The sequence below is a fragment of the Panthera uncia genome (assembly GCF_023721935.1).
Source record: "Panthera uncia isolate 11264 chromosome B2 unlocalized genomic scaffold, Puncia_PCG_1.0 HiC_scaffold_24, whole genome shotgun sequence".
In the NCBI taxonomy this organism is placed as follows: domain Eukaryota; kingdom Metazoa; phylum Chordata; class Mammalia; order Carnivora; family Felidae; genus Panthera; species Panthera uncia.
Window position 1 is genome coordinate 11,322,933 of NW_026057580.1, and position 21,974 is coordinate 11,344,906.

The following is a 21,974-nucleotide window of genomic DNA, read 5'->3' on the forward strand; positions in this document are numbered from 1 at the left end:
CGGAAGCGCGTCTGACTACAACTCCCAAAAGGCACCGCGGGGAAGCCAAGAGGAGGGAGGCTGGCCTTTAATTGAGAGAGTCCGAGACACCCGAGGCAGCGCCACTTAGTTCCGCGTCGCTTTCCGCTCACGCAGCTAACGGCGAGTCTAACCGACCTAGGCGGGAGGCGGGACCCAGGGAGGAGAAGGGCCGCTAGGGCTTGCTGTCAGAGGCAAGCGTCTCCTAAAGTGAGACGCTTAGTTCAGAGACACACGAAACTGAGCTCCTTGAGCTCTTTGCTTCTCGTAAAATTGAAATACAGCACTCTCTAGAGCGTTTTCGCAAGTTAGGAGTACCACTCAATGCGTCTTACTCGGCTTGTAAGTACTCAATAAATCTTAATTGCCACGTCCACCATGCTCCCACCAACCCGTTTCGTTAAAAGATCTTAATACAGTTGTTTTAGGAAACCAATTGTTGGGTCTGATTTGATTTATGAAGCTGCTGCAGGAAAAGGGAAGGGAACGTCTTAAGCCAAAGCCAGAGCTACAAGTACCCCCAAGTTCCAATAAAGCAAGTTTTATTATTTCCACATTACAGACTAGAAGACCGAAACTCAATGGGATTAAGAAATTTGCCCACAGGGGCGCCTGGGTGGCTGGGTCGGTAGAGCGTCCAACAGCGGCTCAGGTCACGATCTCCGGGTTTGTGAGTCCCAGTCCTGGGCCTCGCCTTCTGTCAGGGCGGAGCCTGCTGCGGGTCTTCTGCAGCTGCACGCCCTCCCCCGCCCCGCCCTTGCTCCCGTCCCCCTCCCCCTCACGCTCTCTCTCAAAAATAAATAAACATTAAAAAAAGACGAAATTTGCCAATCATTCATCTAGAAAATCCTGAAGCTAGGATTTGAAGTACCTGTGAGGGACCGTGAACCAAAATGGCAAGAATTGTGTAAGACTTGGTTATGCTTTGTAGCTCACCCGGTGCTTGTTTTGTTGTTCCATCCTTTAGCAATTGGTGTACAAAGTCCACAAAGAATGACACAAAGCTGACAAAGCTTTTTTAAGGCTAACGTTAAGTACAGTAAGAGACAAATTAGTCTGGGAAGAAATATTTGACAAAATAGACAATACAAAGAACTTTTACAAAGCAAGAAGAAAAAGAACAGAATAGAAATATTGTAGAAAGATGTAACAGGCAATAAACAGAAGAAATACAAATTGTTTATAATCAAATGAAAAAGCTTTCTTCACCAGTAATTAAGGTAAAGTAAATTAAAGAAACAATACAATATCTGATTAGCAAATATATATATATACATGTGTATATAATGCATATGTATATACATATAAAATACATATGTATATATACATATATAAAATATATATTAATGTATATATAATGTATATGTATGTGTGTGTGTATATATATATATATATGTGTATATATATATATATATATATATATATAAACCTCAATGTTGTCACCACAGAAAAACATACAGTAGTCTATACTTTTGTTGAAAGTTGACATAGTCACACCTTTTGGGGGGCAATTTGGCAGTATGTACCAATTATTTTAATGTGGCTGCCATTTGACCTACCAATTCCACCTTTAGAAATGTATCATGGAAATTCTCCCACATGGATACAGAGATTTACATGCAAAGATGTTTATTGAAGTTGTTATTGTATTATGAAAACAATGGAAACAGCCTGAATGTCCATTATGGGGGGTTAGTTAGATAAAATGTGGGTCATTCCAACAATGTAAAATACTGGGCAACACTTAGGATACTGTATGCAGAGTGACTGAGCTATGTACAACCTATCATGAGGAGAAGAAAAGCAAATTACAAAATGCCATGTATAGTTCAATGCCATCTTTGTAAGAAGCTTCTGTGTTTATGTAAAACTGCAATAGGTCATATGCTTCATTTTGACAAGAGCAAGCAAGGGGAAGCTAGGAAGATCGGGTCACAGTTTCCTGCAGTGTAGCAAAAACTCTTTAAGGCCACCCTGTCCAGAACAGGAGCTACTAGCCACCTGTGGCTATTTAAATTTAAATTAACTAAAATAAAATTTTAATTTTTTTTAATGTTTATTTATTTTAAGAGAGAGAAAGAGGACAGGAGCAGGGGAGGGGCGGAGAGAGAGGGAGACACAGAATCCAAACCAGGCTCCAGGCTCTGTGCTGTCAGCACAGAGCTGGATTTGGGGCTTGAATTCACAAACCACGAGGTCATGACATAAGCCAAAGTTGGACACTTAACCAACTGAGCCACCCAGCTGCCCCATAACTAAAAATTTTATATTAAGTTCCTCAGTCACATTAGCTCCATTTCAAGCACTCAATAAATAGCCACATGTAGCTATTCGCTACCTATTGGATGATGCATCTAGAGACCATGTATGTCTATGATCACAGATTCTCTTGGTGAGCCCTGCTTGAAGGGATGCAGTGAATAGGGGCTAGTTGTCTGATGTCAAGAAATGAGCACAGGCTGAGTTTCTGGAGCTGGCCTTTAGGAAAATAATCAGCCTGGGCTCCTAGGAACTTTCCTTTTTAGGATTATCCAGAGTGTGGTGGAGAGTTCACAACCTCCTCCCCTCAGGCAGCATCCTGGAGAGAGAACACAGAGCCAGGGGCCCACTGGCTGCTTCTTACCAGTTTTGTAGCTTCCTGGCTGTGCTGCCTTTGGCAAGTTGCTTAGAACAGAGACGTTTTCTTTTCTGTGAAATGGCAATAATTTTAACTATTTCATATGTTGTATTAAAAAAGATATAATATGTAATAAGGATGGTCCTGACACATAGTAGGTGCTCAGAAAATATTATGGTTATTATTTTCTTTTAAAAAAAATCACACCTGTAGTAAGTACGACAAAGAAGTCGTGTGTTCTGAGAGCATCAAGAGGATTTGATCTGGTTGGTCGTCAGGGAAGAGTGCCGAAGGACAAGCAGGACTTAACAAGGCAAAGACAGCAGGGAACTATGTTCCAGGCAGGGGAACAAGATTCTACAAAGGCCATGGCAGGAGGGACTATGGCCACTTACAAGAACTGAAAGTAGGCCAGTGATACATAAAAGACAGGGTGGGGAAGGATGCTGAAGGAAGGAGAGGGCAAACTTGGTCAGAAGATTTTATTTACTCTAGGGTCAACAGGAGCCATTAAAGGATTTGAAATAAAGTAGTGGGGGTCAGATTTATGTCTGACTGCAGGGCTGAAAACAAATCAGAGAACAAGAACAAACCCTGGGAGACCACTGCAGTGGTCCCAACAAGATGGAGGTAGTGTGTGCCAGGATAGAGATGGAGATAGAAATGATAAATTTGAGGGAAATCTGGAAAGATCAACAGAGCTTCATGATAGACTGCACTTGGGAGGTGAGGGTAGAGGAAAAGGGTGTCAAGGATGCTCCCCAGGTTTTTGGCTTGTGCAGCTGAGTGGATGATGCTGCCATTCACTGAGTCAGGAAACCATGAAGGAGCAGCTTTGAACACACCAAGACAAGTTCAAATGAACACTAGGTGGTTGCATAGGCCTAGAGCTATGGAGTTCTCGGCTCATTGCTATGGCTTCCATTGTTCACCATGCTGGGTTGTGGCCTCTAAACTCCTGACCCATCAATGCATGTCTTAAAACATGGGTCACAGTGTTCGGACCTTCATAGGTTTCAGCAGAATCTGTGACCTGGATCCCAAGGGGCTATTAATTCAACATAAGATTTAACTATCTTTATTGGTATCTTCATTACCCATTTGGCTCATTTTGTGAATATCATCAACCAAGACTCCAGGGTCTTTATTTCACAGGAACTTCCATCAAGATAGGTCTGCCTTGTCCAATACTTGCAAGTGATTTTTTTTTCCCCAACCAATTTAAACTCTGTTAAATACTCTCTCGGTGGTTGTGGCTCATCCTTCCAAACCTCTGAGATAATTTAGGCTCTTGATTCTAGCTCCCATCCAAAGAGCTCACACCTATTAGGTCATCTGTACATTTGATCAGCCTAATCCAAGGATTCTCCCCCTGGGACTTCCAGACCCTGGAAGGGAGTCCTAGAATTGGCCCCCCCCCCAAAATTACACCTCTGTTTTTATTAATCTCTAACTGAAATTTGGCACTCCCTCCAAGAATGAATATGAGCAAAACCCTCAGTAGTATTAGTAGGACCTGGGTCTTGTCACTAAGACACCACATCTATTTTCATATCCCACTACCTTTATAGAAATCTCCCAGTGTCAAGTATTTCTTATGCTTATTACTATTTGGAGACATTAAGAGTTACTACACCTGCTGCTAGATCTTGTTATTAAATATATTTAAAAATTTTTTTAATGTTTATTTATTTTTGAGAGAGACAGAGACAGAATGCGAGTGGGTTAGGGGCAGAGAGAGGGAAACACAGAACCGGAAGCAGGCTTCAGGCTCTGAGCTGTCAGCACAGAGCCCGACATGGGGCTCAAACTCATGAGCCGTGAGATCATGACCTGAGCCGAAGTTGGATGCTCAACCAACTGAGCCACCCAGGCGCCCCTATTAAATATATTTAAAAGAAATATGTAGGTTACTGTGTTTTTTTAAACAGTTAAATGTTTTTTAAACATTTTAGTAAACTCAATTGATCTCTGTGATATATATGTGATATATACACATTTATGTATGTGTAGTTTTTTTTAATGTTTATTTATTATTGACAGAGAGACAGAGCATGAGTGGGGGAGGGGCAGAGAGAGAGATTGAGACACAGAATCTGAAACAGGCTCCAGGCTTCGAGCTGTCAGCACAGAGCCCGACGCAGGGCTCGAACTCACGGACAGAAAGATCATGACCTGAGCTGAAGTCGGACGCTCAACCGACTGAGCCACCCAGGCGCCCTATAATGTTTAAGTTTATTTATTTATTTTGAGAGAGACAGAGACAGCATGAATAGGGGAGGGGCAGAGAGAGAGAGACAGAGAATCCCAAGCAGGCTCTGCACTGTCAGCACAGAGCCTGACATGGAGCTTGAACTCAGGAAACCGTGAGGTCATGACCTGAGCCAAAACCAAGACTTGGACACTTAACAGAGACTGAGCCACCCAGGGGTCCCTGTGTAATGGGTTTTAAAATAATTCTCAGGAGGAATCAGTAGACCTCTTGACACTGCCAAAGGGTTCCATGGGTTAAGGTTAAGACCCCTGGCCTAATTCACCCCCCTCCAAGCCTCCTGCAGAGCTCCCAATGGAGCTGACAAGGTTCATACATTCACGTAGGACCTGAGGTCCCAGAGGCAAGAACCTGGCTTATAGAGAGACAACAGAACACTGTGTTGGGCAAAATACACAGTAGGAAATGGAATGGGGAGAAGGAGAAAAAGGGAGAAGAAAGGAAATGCGTTGGGAGTGGATACAGGAAGCAGATTTTACCAAAACCCCAAGAAACCCACTCACAGCTGTGGAAAACTCAACCTTTATTATTACCTGCCTAGTGCAGGATATTAAAATTGCATTGAGCTAGATCCATATATTAGTGTAAAAATCTGTGTCTCTCCCCCCAAAAATGTACAAACCCCAAGTGATTATAGAAAAACCAATATGGCAGCTACAACAGAGATGTCCAACCCCAAGGCCACAGGCCCTTGCTCCCTCTTTTCCCCTAATCCCAGTACTTAATCCACAGAAACATACAGGCTGAGAGAAGTTCTAGCTACAACACAGCAGGTGGGAAGTAGGGATGGCTGGAGGGAGGGGGGGGGGGGGGGGGGACAGGAATCACCCCCAGGTCCAGTGTTTCAGAGGATAGAGGAGGGAGAAGCCAAAGCCAAGGACCATTCCAGGAGTAAGAACAAGGCAACACGGGAACATCCTCCCTTTCTTGTCCTCCTCATCCCCAGGTTATTAGCCAGTGGGGTCCAGTGTGTGACGGAAAGAGAGGCTGGGGAGGCCACAGCCTTCTCTCCAGGAACCAGTGTTGTCCAGTGGGGCCCAGGTGCTCCAATAGGCCTTATCCAGTGTCTGCCCTACATTTGCCCCCATCTTACCCCCCAGGGATGACTAGAAGAGGTCAGAGAGGATCCCATCCACAGGGCCAGCTGGGTGGGTGGCCGAGGCTTCCAGGAGGGGAGCAGGAAGGGGAAATGAGAGTGTGTCCGAGGAAGGGAAGGCATCAGCTCCCTGGCAGGCCCAGCCCACCTATGGTCACACTGCCTCTCTCTCAGAGGTGAAGGGTGGTCGGGAATGGGAATGGAGTGGGGGTGATGTTAAATCCTCTTGTTTATTGCCTCTGGCTTCACCTGAATCCTCCCTGAGGAAGGGGCAGCTGGGTGTGTGATTCACACTGTGTTGAGAGCATCTTCTGCCAGAAACCTATGTAGCTGGGAAAAGGGTGGTCGCTGCTCAGGCTCCCGGCTCCAGCACCGAAGCATCAGCTCATACAGGCCTAGTGGGCAGGCAGGGGGCCGAGACAGGTATACCTGCATTGTGGTGGGGTGGATGAAAGGCAGGGAACAAATGTTCTTTAGTCCCCAAGATGACAGGCTCTGGCCCTCCCAGACCCACAACCCTCTCCTCTGTTCTGACCTGCCGGCCCTGGTCCCGGAAGAACTCCCCTGCGTTCTCGATGACTTGCTCATCAGTGAGCTGCCCAAAGGGCTGGGCCCGGCAGAGCATCAGCACCTCCCACAGGGTCACCCCAAAGGCCCACACATCACTTGCAGTCGTGAACTTCCCCTGGTATGTGGATAAAGCAACAAAGGCAGACAAGGGCATCAGGCCACACAAACCCTCCTCCTCTCCCCACAGGGAGCCCCGTGTCCACTTAGCACTTACCCCAGCAGGACTCCCTCTTGGCTGGCCCCCTCTCCCAACAAGTCTGCTCCTCCCTCCTTCTGGCTCTGCCTTCTTTCTCAGGGTCTAGTCCTCTCTTTCGCCTCTTTCCTTTTCTACCCCCCCTCCCCCCCCCCCCCCCCCCCCCCCCCATTTTCTGGTCCTGATTTTCTCCCAACTCGCACCTTTCTATCTCTAGCCTCCTGTCTCTCCTTACTTCTCTTGCTCTCTGCCACCTAGACTCCAGCTCTTGTACCCACTTTTGGCTCCTGGACCCTTTCCCATCATACCACTCCTCCCCACTTTCTCTGGGCCCTAGAGCCAGAAAGAACCTTGCAGAGCACTGGCCCAAACCCTCACTTTATTGAGGAGGAATCTGCAGTCCAGGGAAGGCAAGTGACTGACCAAGACCACAGAGCAGCCTGTGCTCTCCTCCCCTGGCCTCCCCATGCCCTGTCTTCCCCCACCTCCCCTCCCCTGCACCCTGCATGCCTCTCTCAGGGCCTCTCACCATGAGGATGCATTCCCAAGCCATCCACCGGATAGGCAGCACTGCCCGGCCCTGTACTCGGTAATAGTCCCCAGCGTAGAGGTTCCGGCTCATGCCAAAGTCAGCGATTTTAATGGTGAAATTTTCCCCAACCAGGCAGTTCCTTGTGGCCAGGTCCCGATGCACAAAGTTGAGGGTGGCCAGATAGCGCATGCCCGAGGCAATCTGAGCTGCCACATGTAGCAGCATGGGGTAGCTGAGGAAGGGAACCAATAACAGAAGGTCACTGGGGCAGCCCCAGACTGATCCCCATCTCACAGATTCCCAGGAGAGGAAGGGGAGCCCACTCCCTGGGACTGGGTTACATCTATTTCTGGTGCAGAGATGGAATGCCCATGTAGAGGCCAGGGGTAGGTGCCCACTCAACATTTGTTTGGTTCATATGACCCAGGGAACTACACTTTATTGTCTGGACTCAGGCAAGGGTGAGAACGGCGGGGGATGCCTGACAGAGCCCAAGTCCCTCACCATCTACAAGATAGTAACTTTGGCCTTTTGCTCCTCAGTCCCCAGATGAACATGGCCACATGTTCCTCATCCCAGCTCCCACCCCCCTGAACATCTACCTGCCTCCCTATCCCATGCTCCCCTCTCTCCCTCTGGTTTGGAACAAGGGGAGAGGAGACCGCCTTGGGGAGCTCTCAGGGAAGGGCCAGCCTAAGTAAGTGGGTACCTGATGGTGGGCCCCTGGGCAGCCTCCCCATCCCCGGGGGGGCCCTCAGTCGCCTTGTCCTCTAGCTGGTGGGCACTGAGGAACTGGTTGAGGTCACCATTCTCCATGTAATCAGTAATCATGCAGAGAGGGTCGTCCTGCACACACACGCCCAGGAGCCGGATGATATTTGGGTCCTTTAGCCTCGACATGATCTTCACTTCCTTCAGGAAATCGTTCCTAGAGAAGCAGATAGATGGCAGGGACACTGAGGGGCTGACCTGCACCATCTCTCCTGCTCATGTAGACCAGCACCCTAACCCCAGCAGACAAGCTAACTCACTAGTGGCACTGAGACCTGGGCTGAGATCAGCCTAAGATGGAAACTTCTTTCCCCAGACACTCCCCCTCTGTTGGTCTCTAGATCACTCCCCACTCTTCATGGCCTCCCTTCCTTATCTCCAGACACCATGCCTGCTCCTCACCTGGCATTCTTGGTGGCATCTGGCCGTAGGATCTTGACAGCTACCAGCAAAGGGTGGCCCTTGCACACATTAATGGGGAAATCAAGACTGACCAGATCTTGAGGATTCTCTACCTCACACAGATGTACCTGGGGAAAGCTCATTTGTTAGATAGTCACACAGTTCACTGAGGTCACAGGGTCAATTGGAATAACACAGTCACAGCTGACAGATTCCAACCAAGAGGGACATATGGGCATGGCATCAGAGTCCCAGATAGTCGAGACACTACTGAGAGTTGGGCAGGGATCTTCCTTACCTCCCCAAATTGGCCCTCACCAAGCTTCTCCTTGAAGCGGAGCCGAGACCGAGGGAAATCCACTCTGGGAGGCCCATCCCCAGCAGCCCCTGGGGGCAGTGCAGGCACAGCGTAGGTGTTGCCCCCAGTGACGCCCTGCAGGGTGACAATGTCAGCCTCGGCATAATGGGGCACGCTGTTCTGGGGAGGTGGGGGAAGAAGCGGGGCACCCGGCTTCTCAGGCTCCATATAGTCCCCACTGCAGGCTGGAAAGTTGAGGGGAAAGAAGACAGGACAAGGCATCAGGAGCAGCCCCTGAGAGCCATGGCTCTCCACCGCAGGCTCCCAGAGGCCCCCTGTCTCCCTGTTGGGTGAAAGACTCGGACTACTCTCCATCTTCTTGGTATTCTACCCACCAACCTCAAACCAGAGAAGACGCTGGCATGAGATGAGAGTTAGCTGTTCCAGAGTTTAAGGCAATAGAAATGGTTGAACAAAGAATGACATAAAGTCTATTCTCTAGGGATCCCAGCACAGCCCAAGAGACCATGAGGTAACTCTTGGCTGGAAGAGGAATTCCTCTACCCACCACTGGAAGAAGGATGGTGCCAGTCATCCAGTCACCCCCTACTTTCCAAACCCTTGTTCCACTCACTGTCAGCCCCTCCTGTTCACAGCTGTTCTACCCACCTCACACCCCCTTGCTTTCAGCCTTGGCTCCTCCCTGCTGTGGTCACCCAAACCCTCCCTAACCCAACACCCCAAGCTCAAAGACAAGCAGAGACAGGGGCACACAGAAAGGAGGAGAGGAGAACAGTTCCTCACAGCCAGCACAACAAGGAAACTACAGACAAAGAAGAGGAAGCAGAGCTGTCCTCTCTTAGCTCTGGGAGGGGGGAACAATGAGAAGGCAACATCAAGAAGAGGAGGAGCAGACAGGAAGGGCAGGGTGTGAGCCTTCACCTCTGGGACTGCAGAGAGAGAACACATGGGGGGAGAGGGCAAGCACCCAGGGTGAGAGGCCCTCCTCCTGGCAGCTCTAGAGAGGGGAAACAAAGAAGGAGTTACAAGAGAACCTGGGGTCAGCATAGCAACCTCCTCTCTGGGTCTGGAGAGCAAAAAAGATGGGGTGGAAGAGGAAAAGGAGGACAGAGCTGAGAACCGTTGAGCTTTCTGCTCCTCTGCTCAAGGGAAAGGCCTTAAGAAGGAGCAAGCACAGCACAGAGCTAAAGGCATAAGAGCTTCCTCCTTGGGAGCTCAGGAGAGCAGAAGAGGCCACAGCAGGGAGAGGAGGGAGTGCAAGATGTGAGGACTTTTCCCTGCCCCAGTAGAGGTATGGGGAGCCTGGAGAAGCCCAGGGGCAGAGGGGCTTACCCTGGGTGTTGGTGGGTTTGGCCCAGGCGGGTGTGGGGGGGCCGGGGCCTCGAGGGGGACGGGCGTAAGTGGCCAGAAGGAGGCGGTAGGCTGGATTGGAGAGCAGCAACGCTGTCGGGAAAAGGAAGGGGGGGAGACACGGGGAAGGGATGAGACTCAAGGCTAGACAGACAGGGAGACCTGGAATAGGGCAAGACCAGAGCTGATGGGGATGGATGTACTGAGAGACAGGGACAGGATAAAACAAGGGTCTGGAGGGTGCTGGATAGCTGGATGAATAATGAATGAAGGAATGGATAGATCAGTGGATAGATGCATGGATGACAAACAAATAGTTGAATGGACGGATGGATAGGCAGATAAACAAATGGATGGATGAATATATATGAGTAGATGAATGGGTGGGTGATAGATGAATGGATAGATGGATGGATGCATGGAGAGATGAACAAATAGATGGATGAATATGTATGAATAGATGAATAGGTGGATGATGGATGAATGGCTGGATGGTGGATGGATGGATAGATGGATGAATAGGTGAATGGATAGATGAACATGGATTGATAATGGATGAATAGATGGATAGACAGAGGATGGATGGGTGGTTGAATGGATGATGGATGGATGAATAGATGTGTGAATATTTATTGATAGATGGATGGATGATAGACAAATGGTCAAATGGTGGATAGACAAAAAGATGGACAGATAGATGGATGGATGTATGAATTCAGATAGAAGGATAGATAATGGACGGACAGACGGACGGAATGAATGCAGTGAATCTAGGAGAAAGGAGAGGGGCCAGGAAGACATGAGAGGGAACAATAGAGAAGAGAGATGTGTATGGGACACTGAGAAAGGATAAGGCCACTAGGGATTATGGGTAATACATAGAAAATTCTTAAGGAAGATTATATGGTAGGGACATGGAGTGACACAGAGTGTGGTGACCAGGGGCACAGAAATAAGAAAATGAGTTGAATCTGGAGAAGACAGGAAAAGGGAATGGGAACAGAGAGGAAAAGGGATACCATAAGAAAACAGGCAGAGGATGGTGGTGGGACTAGAACAAAGCAGGTCTTACCAGAGCCATTGGGAACACTGGGAGCAGAGTGGGGCGGATTCCCACGAGGCCGGGGCTCCTGGTAAGGGGGTGGTTCAAGAGGGCCTGGGCGGTTGTTGATGAGGATGGTGTCCCCAGGGACAGACAGATGAACTGTCAGCTCCTCTTCTAATACCCGGCGCTCAGCCTTGTCATGGGAATGGGAAGGTTAACTGTGGCTACTGTTTAGTGCATGATTCCAGCTCATTAAATGCCATGCCCACCTTCTCCCCTTCAGTCCTCACGACAGTCCCACAGTTGTATCTACTATTAACTCTATTTCACAGGTAAAGAAACAGAGGTTCAAGAGCATACGAGTGAGTCCCCTGATGTACCATTCTGGGATTCCAACCCAAATCTGACCAGATAATTATGGAATCATTCAACCTTCATGCATATCACCACCACTGATTCTTGCCAAGAAGGCATGGGCTCAGAGTGTGCCAGGTTTCTTCCTCTAGCTCCTCCCTGCCTCTCTAGCTCCACTCTCCACCTTTCCCATCCAGCTTCTACCCCAGAAGGTGGACCAGTGTGGACTGTATCAACAGGCTTGGTTTGGGTTGGCCCAAGAGGAATTTGTTGGGCAGGCGGGAAGTGAGGTCAGGGTGATTATGCTCCCAGCCTCTCCCTGAGAGGTGTACTTAGGCTAGCTGTGTCCCTGAAGCAAAGTCCACTGCCCCTCTCAAGGAACCCTTTCCCCAGACTCACTCCTCCAGTTTCCAGCAACTGCCCTCCTCTCATCTTCCAGGCCTATGGGCGGTAACAGATCTGTGGAAATTGCACTACTCCTTCTAATTTTCATACATCTGCCCACTCCTCTATAACCTATCTCTTTACTAAGCCCACCTCTAATTATTCTAATTAGACAATGTTCTGTGGTCCCTGCAGGACCCAAACTAATCAGGATTCCCCACACACATTGGCCTCAGCCTGGCCTCACTCTCCACACCCACACCCTGTCTGTCCTCTCCAGGCTATACCCCCCAACACCTCCTACCCACACCCACCCACCCTGTAGCTTGGGCCCTGCCCTTGTTCTGCCCACCTTGCTGAGGAGTCTGCGCCAGTGCAGCCGCCACAGCATGAGGGCAATGATGAGCAGCAGCAGCAAGATGATGGCCACCAAACAGCCAATGAGGATGGCAGTCGGGCTCCCCTCAGCCTTGGCCACAGGTTGCTGGCCCCTGGGCTCCAGCTCTGGCAGAGACAGAGAATCAGAAGCACTGGAGAGTCAGAACCACTTCCTACCCAAGTTGGGGGCGGGGCATGGAGGGATAGTAGCCCAGAATACACTTGTCCAGGAGGAGGCCCCAGGACTGCTCACCCAAGCTACTGAAGTTTGTGGGAGGTGGGCCAGGTGGCCACCAGGGAGCTGGTGGGAAGGTGCCCCCCAAAGTTGGAGAGGAGTCATTCACAACATCTGCAAAGAAGGAAGAGAAGAAAGGAAGGAGTCAGATAGGGAAGACGGACCAAAGAAAAGCTACTTGCATGAGACCTACGGAATTCTACTTCCAGGAGCAGGGCTGACACTGGGTATATGTACCAACCAGTCAGAATGGGAGGGGCCTGGCTGTTGTGGATGTCAACTTTTTAGGTGCTGGATTATGGGGAGAGGCAGGACTCCCAGAGAGAGGCCCAAGTGGGGAGCTGGGTATAAGGAAGCCTGGAGAAGAGGTTATTTCTTAACCAGCACAGAGTACTTCAGTATTTTTACAGCCAACACTGTCCTACTTGCTCAATATCAGTCATGAGTGAAGGGCTCATAAAGTAAAAGACAGAGATGGGGGGAAGGGGTAGGGAGGTGTTCAAATTATTTGGAGCATCCCTGCTTGCAAAGTCTCATGAGTGCTACATAAACATGGTGCCAGGAGTGGATACTTTGGTGCCAGGAGTGGGTACTGCGGGTTGGCGATCCCAGAGGTTGAGGATTGGGCATAGACCAGGGGCTTACCGGAGATGAAGGAGATTTCGCTGAAGAGTAACCAAGGCCCAGCAAAGAGGAAGCGGCACTGCAGAAAGCGGCCCACGCGGCCGCCCAGGGGCACTGACACAGCCCGGGCTCTGGGGTCCCCCAGGCTGCCCCCCAGGGCGTGGCGCACAGGCTCCCCCTCCCAGGCCATGGCAGGGCCCCGCTTGAAGCGACATTCCACCCCACCAGGCAGGCGGGCTCCCAGGGTGTGCATGTTGTTACAGTGGACCTGGGGGGAAGGGAGGAGGGACACAGGGTCAAAGCCAAGAGAGCCTGGGCAAGCACCCCAGGGGCAACCACCCTGGTCTCATAACCTTGCCTAAGAGCTGCACGCACTTACCTGCATGGCCTGGAAAGCCCTCAGTCGGTCAAACTCAAACTCCATCTCCACGTAGCCGCCTGGGAAGCTGTGGTTGCTCCATCCCACATAATCATAGCCTGGCCAGACCCGCAGCTCCTGGCTCTTCCTAAAGTCATCCAGCCCCACCACACCATCTGCCAGCTGACCCAGACCTCCATACAGCAACCTGGAGAGCAGGGGAGCCAAGGAAGAGGAGGGTGGGAGAGAAGAGAGTGCCACCCATTTAAGTGCTCTGCAACCCCAACCCCAGCCAGTCTGGACCAGCCCCTACCTCCTGCCCCAACTTCCTTCCTGTGGTTCTCTCTTTTCCAACCCCAGGATTGTCAAGGTACTTTGCAGCTACAAGCTGCAGGAAGGCACCATCTCTCGGAGGCACCATTCAACCTACGTTGTGTGAATTTACTGTGACAGTTTCCAACAGATGTGTATTAGCAAAGGGTTGCCTTTTTCTAATTCCCACAAAGAGTCACATGAGCTAGTAGTTGCCTTGCTACCCTCAATCCTGATCCTGTGTCCCCAAGGCCCCACCTAACCCTTTCCCCACTTCTTCCATCTCACTGCCCAGACTCCTTAACACATCCACTGCATCCTCCCTCCAGCGCATAGGCTCATGCCCCGCAGGGCCTGCCTCATTTACCCGCCAACAGCGTGTGTGGTATGTCCATCGTAGGTGGAGTCATTGAGGTGCACTGCCTCAGATAAGTACATCGTCTGCCCCACAGGGGCTGTGTAAGACAGGAGTCCATCTGGGGCAGGATAGGAGAAGAGGTGTTAGAGGCAGGAAGCCTCCCGCCACCTCCCCTGCATCATTTCCCTTCTTGTGTCCTTCCACAGGCCCACCAGCATGGAGGAGGCAATGTTGGCCAGGCCCTTCCTCACTCAGAGTGACAGCTTCCCAACAAGAGAAAGAGGATCCTGGATGCCCTTCTCCCCAGGCCTCACTCCCCAGGCCCCAGGCCAGGAAACAAATTCTTGGGGGCCTGAATGACTCACCCTTCCAGAGGCAGCCATAGAGCTCCACCCGCAGACAGACACTCATGACCCGGTCAGCTCGGGGGTAGAAGCGAACCACTCGGGCCACCATGGGGGGTCCAAGGTCCTTCAGTACCACTCCCCCAGGGTCCTCATTACCTAAAATCACCTGTTGCCCAGGAAACAGCGTGCATGAGTGAGAAAGGCTACAGGTTGGATCTAACTTCCCAGTCACCAGCTGTTCCCTGGCCCAGCACACAGTGGCCAGAGAGATTCATGAAGGGTGGTGTTAAGCATACAGGGATATGGGGTACAGCCAGGCATGTGTAAAACAAGGGGCCGCAGCAAAGATCTCTGACACATCTCTCAGCCTGACAGTCTGTCCTCTACCACCAGTGTCAGCCTCGACTCTGTCTGTCTCCATTTGTCTCTAAGCCACCCATCCCGCTGTGCACAGATTCTATCCAGTCCCTCACAGCTCTGCACCCCTGCTTTGGCTCCCCCCACCTTTACCCCATTCTCTCTGTTCACTCAGCAGGCACTGGTTGAGTGCCTACTCTGTGCCAGCTATGCAAGTTGTCAGTGGTAAACATCCGTCCCTCCCCTCTCCCCTTGCAGTACTGAGATTCCAGTAGGAAAAACAGCTGTGAAGAACAAGAGGCAGGGTGTGGAGCTGGAGTAGGGGGAGGTGGGCTCTCTGAGGAGGTGATATTTAGAGGAGAACTGAGTGGAAGGAGAACCTGAGGATCTGGGGGAGAAGCTTTCCAGGCACAGAGAACAGCATGCAAAAATGTCCTGAGGCTGTGGGACAAACCCTTGCTTGTTCCAGGAACAGCAAGAAAACCAGTGGGCCCAGGTGGAACAAGAATAGGAAAGAGAAGTAAGGGATACAGGCAAGAGCCAGGGCAAGCTAAGCTTCTGCACCCAGGACGGAGCTCAGCTTTTGTTCTGGCAGAGCAGAAAGCCAGTGGAGGGCTATAAGCCAAGTGCACCTCATCTGATTTGCATTTTCTCAGGTAGAGTGTCTGTAGCCACTAGGTGGAGATATGATCTCAGGTGGAAACAGAGAGGAGCCAGGAAAACAGTTCCGGAGACCAGTGTGTTCATCTAAGCTGGGGATGGTGTGAGCAGGGCCTAGGGTGGTAGAGGTAGAGGCGGTGACAAGTGGTTGGATTTAGGAAATATCATGGAGGTAGAACAGACTGGCCTTGCTGGTGCTTTGGAACTAGCAGGTGAGAGACCAGAGAAATGAGCGGTATCTTAGCTTATGGCCTGAGCAACTGGCCTGAGCTAGGAGAGGAGCAGTTGTGGAGTGGGAATGGGATTCAAGTTCAACTAGGGAAATTTATGGTAGGTTTGAGAACCCATTAGACATCCAGGTGGAAAGGCCTAGAAGGTAGTCAGGTTTGCAACACTAGATGCAGCTCAAGGGAAAGTCTTGGGCCAGAGAGGGTATAAATTGGGAGAGTCGTCAGTGGACAGGTGGCATTTAAAGTGGGGAAGAGAGGAGAACCAGCCTTTCCTGGGGGCTGCCCCTGCCAGCCTTACCTCCTGACCCCAGCGATCCCTCCAGTCCATCCAGCGGTGGCCATCTCGGGAGTAACGTAGCCGGTAGCTGGGGGAGAACTCTTTGCCCAGGCCTCCAGCATGCCGCCCCTGGGTGCCCACCAAAGCTACCAGGTGCAGCCTCCGCAGATCCACCTGTAGGTACTCCTCTTCCTTTGGAAAGACAGGCCCTGCAGGACACCATGCCCCATCCCCGTCGCTGCTCTCCAGCCTGGGACAGGGCAAGAGATCACAAGGAACATCTGGTCTGTCTCTGTCTCTTGTATTTATAGCTCCCCCAGCATTGGGGGTGGGGAAGTTCATTGGCATTTGCCCTACCAGAAGCCTCTTGGCATGGGCAGAGGAGTTGGAAGGGCAAGTAGAGGCCCCAGAAAGTTCCTCCAGAGCAGTCCCAGGGGTGCCAGGTACCTGCTGTGGCGAGCAGCAGTAGAGTCTGACCAGGAGCTGGAGGCAGAGATGTCCCCATCTGGAATGGTCCTGTCTTGCATGCCCAGGGCATAGCGGCACTTGGCTGGGTGAACACAGGCACACGGAGGGTCAAGGTCCCTGAACTCTGTCTCCCAAAGCCCCATCCTCAGGGACCCAGGAGCCAATCTCCTTACCAGGATCAAAATGTCCTTTCATGTCAGCATCTCCAGTTGCCACTAAGAGCAGCGACAGCAACAGTAGAGATGAGAGGGCCCCTGGCCCCATAGCTCCTGACTCCTCAGGCCTAAGGGGGTGGAGGCAGCATCTCTGCAGGGGACAAAACAAGTGGTAAGTAGTAGGGTAAGTTAAAGGGCAATCAAGGAGACTGAGTCACAACAGACAGAGTCACAACAGCCAACAACAGACAGAATGGGCTGCTTTGGGAATAATAGGAGGAAAGTGACAAAGCAGTCATTGTTTAAGAGCATCAGCTATATTTTTAGAATGCTTCCCATGTGCCAAACACTGGCCTAAACTCTGGTCTCCTCTCCACCTAGGAGCTCAGAATTCTAAGAGAAGTGGGGGACCCCAGTGCCTTCCAATCTCACTGTCTTCTGTAGCCGCACTAAGCCCAGTGTAATCCCTGGACCAGCATCTTAGGAGACAGGCAGAATCTCACCCCTACCCTAGATCTGCTGAATCAGAATATGCATTTTGGAGAAAGGGGAACCCTCTTACATTGTTGGTAGGAAGGCAAACTGGCAGAATTTAGGAAACAAAATAGATGAACATATGGGAAGTGGAAAAAAGAGGGAGGGAAGCAAACCAAAAGAGACTTTAACGATAGAAAACAAACTGAGGGTTGATGGAGGGAGATGGGGGGTGGGGGAGGGATGGGCAGGATGGGTGATGGACATTAAGGGAGGGCACTTTAATGATGAGCACCGGGTGCTATATGTAAGTGATGAATCACTAAATTTTACTCGTGAAACCAAAATTACACTATGTGTTAACTATAACTAGAATTTAAATAAAAAATTGGAGGAAAGAAAAAGAATCTTCATTTTAATATAATCCCCAGGTGATCTGTGCCCATCAAAGTTTGAGAATCCCTGCTCTTCTTCACCAGGGCCCAGGTGGCAAGCGTGGCCTAAAACCATTCTAATTGGCATCTCCTTGTGAATCCAGGTATGTACCCTCCCCAGCCCCAGCTGCAGGAAAAACTGTTCTGACCTCTCCTCTTCCTGGAGGACTGCACTGAGTTCTCCAGGTCCTGGAATCCCGAGACCCCTAGTGCCATATCTGCCATCAGTTCCAAAGCATCCCATTCCAGCTCTCCCTGCTCTGTCTTCCCTTCCTAAGACCCAGACATCCTGTCCCCCAAGGTCGCACTTTCTGAAGGTGGCTGCTTCTGAAGGAAAAGCCCAGAGCTAGGAAAGGCCTGCGTTGCCTTGGAGATGAGGGCGGGTCTAAAGACAGGGAAGCCAGGTCACCCCAGGAGGTAGGAAGAGTGGGGGGACACTCCCCCATCCCTTTGTCCTCCTCCAGCTGCTCCCATAATGCTCTTGGGCAGGAATGTAAGAGGCAGCTGAGACCCCACAGCTCTGAAGCAGCAGCTGAGGGGGCTGACTGAGTTGCGGGGGGCACCCAGGCATCAAAGAAGAGCTAGAGCCAGAGGCATCACACCTGGTCCCTTGGAGGTCCAGGAGCCACGTTCAGGGGAGCAGGCTACAAGGTCCCAGGCGGCTGGCCTGGAATTCCTGGGTGCCGCTCTCCACCCCCACCTCTCTCGGGAACAGCGGGGCCCTTGTTCCCGTGGGTAACCTTCATGCCTATCCCAGATGAGTCATCAGAGCCAGACGGAGCTAGAGGAGCCCCGGGCAAAGATACAAAGACAGGCAGAGGATAGGAGGCAGGGGGAGACGGGGCGAGAAACACAAAGCAAGAGGTAAATAGAGCGGGCTCAGAAGCACAGGGCACAGAGCCAAGCAGAGAAACACACAGATGTCTGAGGCAATCCAACCCCTCCAACACTCCAATCACCTCATTTCTCTCCACTGGGTTCAGACTCATGAAGAACAGGCCCAGAAGACTTACCCCTAACCTCACCCCACCCCACCCCATTTCAACCAATTACAAAGCAGAGACCTGGACATTGCTGCAGGTCCTTCCCTCTCTTCTCTCACCCCCACCCTCCACCACAGACAACACCCACACAGCTCTGTATACCCACCCCCTCCCAAACACACAGACCTCAGACATGCCAGCTTACAGAGCTTACTGACAGAGCCCCGTAAACACTGGGGTTAGATGTAGCATACACACCCACACCCACACCCACACCCACACCCCCCTCTGTAACAGACAACTCTTCACATACTTTCAGAGACACTCACATGTGACATCCACATAAATCTGTTACACACATGGACTCCCAGCGGGGGCAAATGCAGATGCTCACACACACATCAACTCCATCCACACGTTGGCCTTCTTTAAAGTCCAATCCCATCACTTAGTTAATAGCCATCTTCAGGGCGCCTGGGTTGACTCAGTCAGTTACGCATCCAACTCTTGATTTTGACTCAGGTCATGATCTCACAGTTCATGAGTTCAAGTCCTGCATGGGGCTCTGTGCTGACAGCGCAGAGCCTGCCTGGGATTCTCTCTCCCTCTGCCCCTCTCCTGCTCTCTCTTGCTCTCAAAATAAATAAACTATCAAAAATGTTTGTAAAACAAACAAACAAAACATAGCCATCCTGAGACACCTGTGAGCATAATATGACAGACACCACATGAGCCTACCATCAGAGGACAGTGTGAGACACACACACTCAAGGTCTCAGGCACAGCATCCCAAGAGCACTGGGGCCCACCCCTTAATACACACCATGACCAAGCCAGAGGGAAGTCAAGGCGGTGGGGAACAGAAGGAAATGGGAATAAGGAGGCACTGCTCCATTTTCCCATACTCTCAGCTTTCACCTGGGTCCACTGTAGCACTCAACTCCGGATGCACTTAAGTGCCTGCGGCAAGAGGCAGTCTCAGCACCATACACTGACTGGGGATAGCGGTGGTGGTGTTGGAAAGGAAGGTCCAGCCAGCAGGGGACCTGTGCGATGAAGGCTGGGTGAAGTCTGACCCGGAGGGGGTGCGAAGGGGTGCGGAAGGGAGTGGGGGATGGGACACTGAGGATGGTGCTCACCGGGCAGTGACACATTCTCACGACAGAACCAAATGACCATCCAGAGGCTGTCACTGGCAGGTTAGGGTGTCAGGGCCTCTCTCTGCTGGGCCGGGGGCAGGCTGCCCAACTGGGAGCTGAGTGGAGGCGTAGCAGTTAGCAGATGCTCACAGGGACTGGCCTGGTGGGAGGGCAGGCCCACTTCTCCAGAGGGCCGAGGAGATGATTCAGTGAGACCACACACGAGCACCTGTCTTCCTGTGGGTCAGTTCCTTCACACTGAGTAAAAGGGGTCCTTCCTCAAGGCTGGAACACACTTTCGCGGAGATCAGGGGGTTTCCCCCATATTCAGACAGTAAGCCAGAGCGCTGGGGGTGGGGGAAGGGGGGGAGGGCAGCAGGGTCACGCCTGGCGGGGCTGGACAACCAAGAACAGCGCCGCCAGGCCCTCACCCGGCCGCCGCGCCTCCCCCGGAGCCCCAGGCCTCTGCCTCCGCCCCTCCGTCCCGCAGAGGTCCTCCGGCCGCGCCCCCTACCTCTCATCGCTCTTCCCGGAAGACCCCTGCGTGCGACCCCGGAGCGGGGCCTCCTCGGCTGCTGGGCGAGGGGCGGGGGAGGCGCAGGGAGCCAGGAGCCGGGAGCGGGGAGGCGCCGGCGAGGCTCGGGTGTCGGGAGGCGGCTCCCGCGCGCAGCTGTCGGGGGCCTGTTCCGGGGAGAGGAGCCAGGGCTGGGGCGGCTCGGGCCCAGGCGCCGCCTCCCCCTAGCCCGGCTCCCCCTCCCGCCCGCCCGGGTCGCCGCCCTTCCCCCTCCAAGGACCGCGTCGTACCCGCCGCTCCCACGCCCGGCACCGCCCTCCCGGCCGCGCGCTCCCCTAGGCTGCCACGCCCACCCCGCATTCCCCTATGTGTCCCGGCCTCCCCCAGGTAACCACCCAGCTGTCCCCTCCACGCGGCGTGCCCAGCCCCCTCCGCCTACCCGCGCGGCCCAACCCCCGCGGTCCCCACTAAAGGGAACAGTCGAAGCTGAGGCCCTGCTTGGGGCCTCCCACAAATCCAGGCCCCAGGAGGGGATGGTCCCCTCCCTACTCCCCCTTTCTGGGCTCAGTTCCTGGAGAGGGAGGTGAAGGGGGCAGCCCCAGGGCACAGGGAAGGAGCAGGTTCCCACAGGCCGGGTGCCCAACCCAGCAGCAGGAGTTTGGATGGAGGAAGGGGGCAGGCTCACCTGTCCAACCAGGCCCCCAAGACCCACATTTTTCACACCACCAACTTTTGCTTCTCTCTGGCACTCTCCTGCCTCCTGTCCTGTACACCCCAACCCAGATTTTCCCAGAGCCTGATGGCCCCCCACTTTCTCCTCGCCCCATTCTCTACTTCCACCCCCCCCCCCCCCCCAGTCCTCTCAAGGACCCTGGGGCCCAGACTCCCAGACACCGGTTCTTTTGGGCTTCCTGCTCAAGACCCGGGAATCCTCAGGGCAAGCCTTCCTCAGGCCCAGTCAGCTCTGGCCCTGGCGGGGTTGAGGCTCTGACCACTGGCAGGGATAGGCCTGTACAAGGCGAGGGGCTTGAGGCGGATAGAGGCAAAGAGAAAATCGGACACAGCCCAGAAGGACCAGGACCAGGACCAGGAGTCCCAGGGAAGATGGATGCAAGGAGGCGGGGTGAGGTGGGCAGGACAGAGGAGCTCTGGTGAGAGGCCTCAGGACACCGCTTCTCCACACCTGCCAGCCACCTATCAATGTCACCGGCTCAGAAAGATCTCTAAGTCCATTGCAGATCTCGGCCTCACTGCACCTCACAGCAGATATCAGCTCGCACCCTACGTGCAGTCCCAGACAACAGTCCCAAGAAAGAAACACGAAGTCCTAACCAGATAAGTACACAAAAGTACTACCAGGAAGAAGTTGGCCCTCGGGAGAGGCTAAGGCACATATGGGCAAGAGCTCCAAACCCCCAGAACACACTAATCCAAGGACGCCCGACTGCTAAGACACTAATAGACAGCCCCATGGTCACTCGGAGAATTGCCTCTTCCCACCGTCCCGTCCGACCAAATCCCCAGGGGTCCCCAAGAGCACGTACCCCTCTGGAGACAGCCGCCGGGGTGTCTGGGCCTCGGGGAGGCTGAGCTGGGGGTGGAACCGGGCCGGGGGCGGGGCCTAGGTTTCCCCAGTAACCTCACCTGGGCCGACTCTCGGCTCCTCCTTCCAGGGACTGTGCTCGGAGGAAGCCCCGGGCTGGCAAGCGGGGCTGGGCCGCAGCCAGACGCCTCAGGGAAGGAGGAGC

At 52.4% G+C, this 21,974-nt stretch overlaps 1 protein-coding gene across 5 annotated transcripts; it reads right to left on the reverse strand.

The window, feature by feature from the left end:
* Nucleotides 1-4,695: 4,695 nt before the first annotated feature.
* Nucleotides 4,696-21,880, reverse strand: DDR1 (discoidin domain receptor tyrosine kinase 1). 5 transcript variants are annotated; one of them, XM_049653668.1, is made up of 20 exons: nucleotides 21,771-21,880; nucleotides 20,227-20,393; nucleotides 19,713-20,059; nucleotides 16,701-16,833; nucleotides 16,507-16,609; nucleotides 16,081-16,309; nucleotides 14,554-14,701; nucleotides 14,198-14,306; nucleotides 13,540-13,726; nucleotides 13,182-13,428; nucleotides 12,555-12,650; nucleotides 12,276-12,427; nucleotides 11,213-11,378; nucleotides 10,123-10,233; nucleotides 8,770-9,014; nucleotides 8,472-8,599; nucleotides 8,008-8,226; nucleotides 7,296-7,530; nucleotides 6,539-6,688; nucleotides 4,696-6,432 (listed from the first exon to the last, which is right to left on the reverse strand). In XM_049653668.1, exons 3-20 carry the CDS (start codon nucleotides 19,725-19,727, stop codon nucleotides 6,292-6,294), a joined length of 2,814 nt encoding a protein of 937 aa, XP_049509625.1. In that variant the 5' UTR covers nucleotides 19,728-20,059; nucleotides 20,227-20,393; nucleotides 21,771-21,880; the 3' UTR covers nucleotides 4,696-6,291. The 5 variants fall into 5 exon arrangements, with proteins under 5 accessions (XP_049509625.1, XP_049509627.1, XP_049509629.1 ...); XM_049653670.1 differs by lacking the exon at nucleotides 21,771-21,880 and having other exon boundaries at nucleotides 19,713-19,895; nucleotides 20,227-20,481; XM_049653672.1 differs by lacking the exons at nucleotides 19,713-20,059; nucleotides 20,227-20,393 and having other exon boundaries at nucleotides 21,771-21,820.
* Nucleotides 21,881-21,974: the final 94 nt, after the last annotated feature.

Bases quoted from the DNA above. Each gene is read 5' to 3' on its own strand.
- DDR1 (XM_049653668.1), bottom strand. The intron at 14,307-14,553 runs GTGAGTCATTCA...ATCCTGCCCCAG, and splicing joins CTATGGCTGCCTCTGGAAGG to ATGGACTCCTGTCTTACACA. The intron at 10,234-11,212 runs GTAAGACCTGCT...TTTTCCCGACAG, and splicing joins CAGTGTTCCCAATGGCTCTG to CGTTGCTGCTCTCCAATCCA.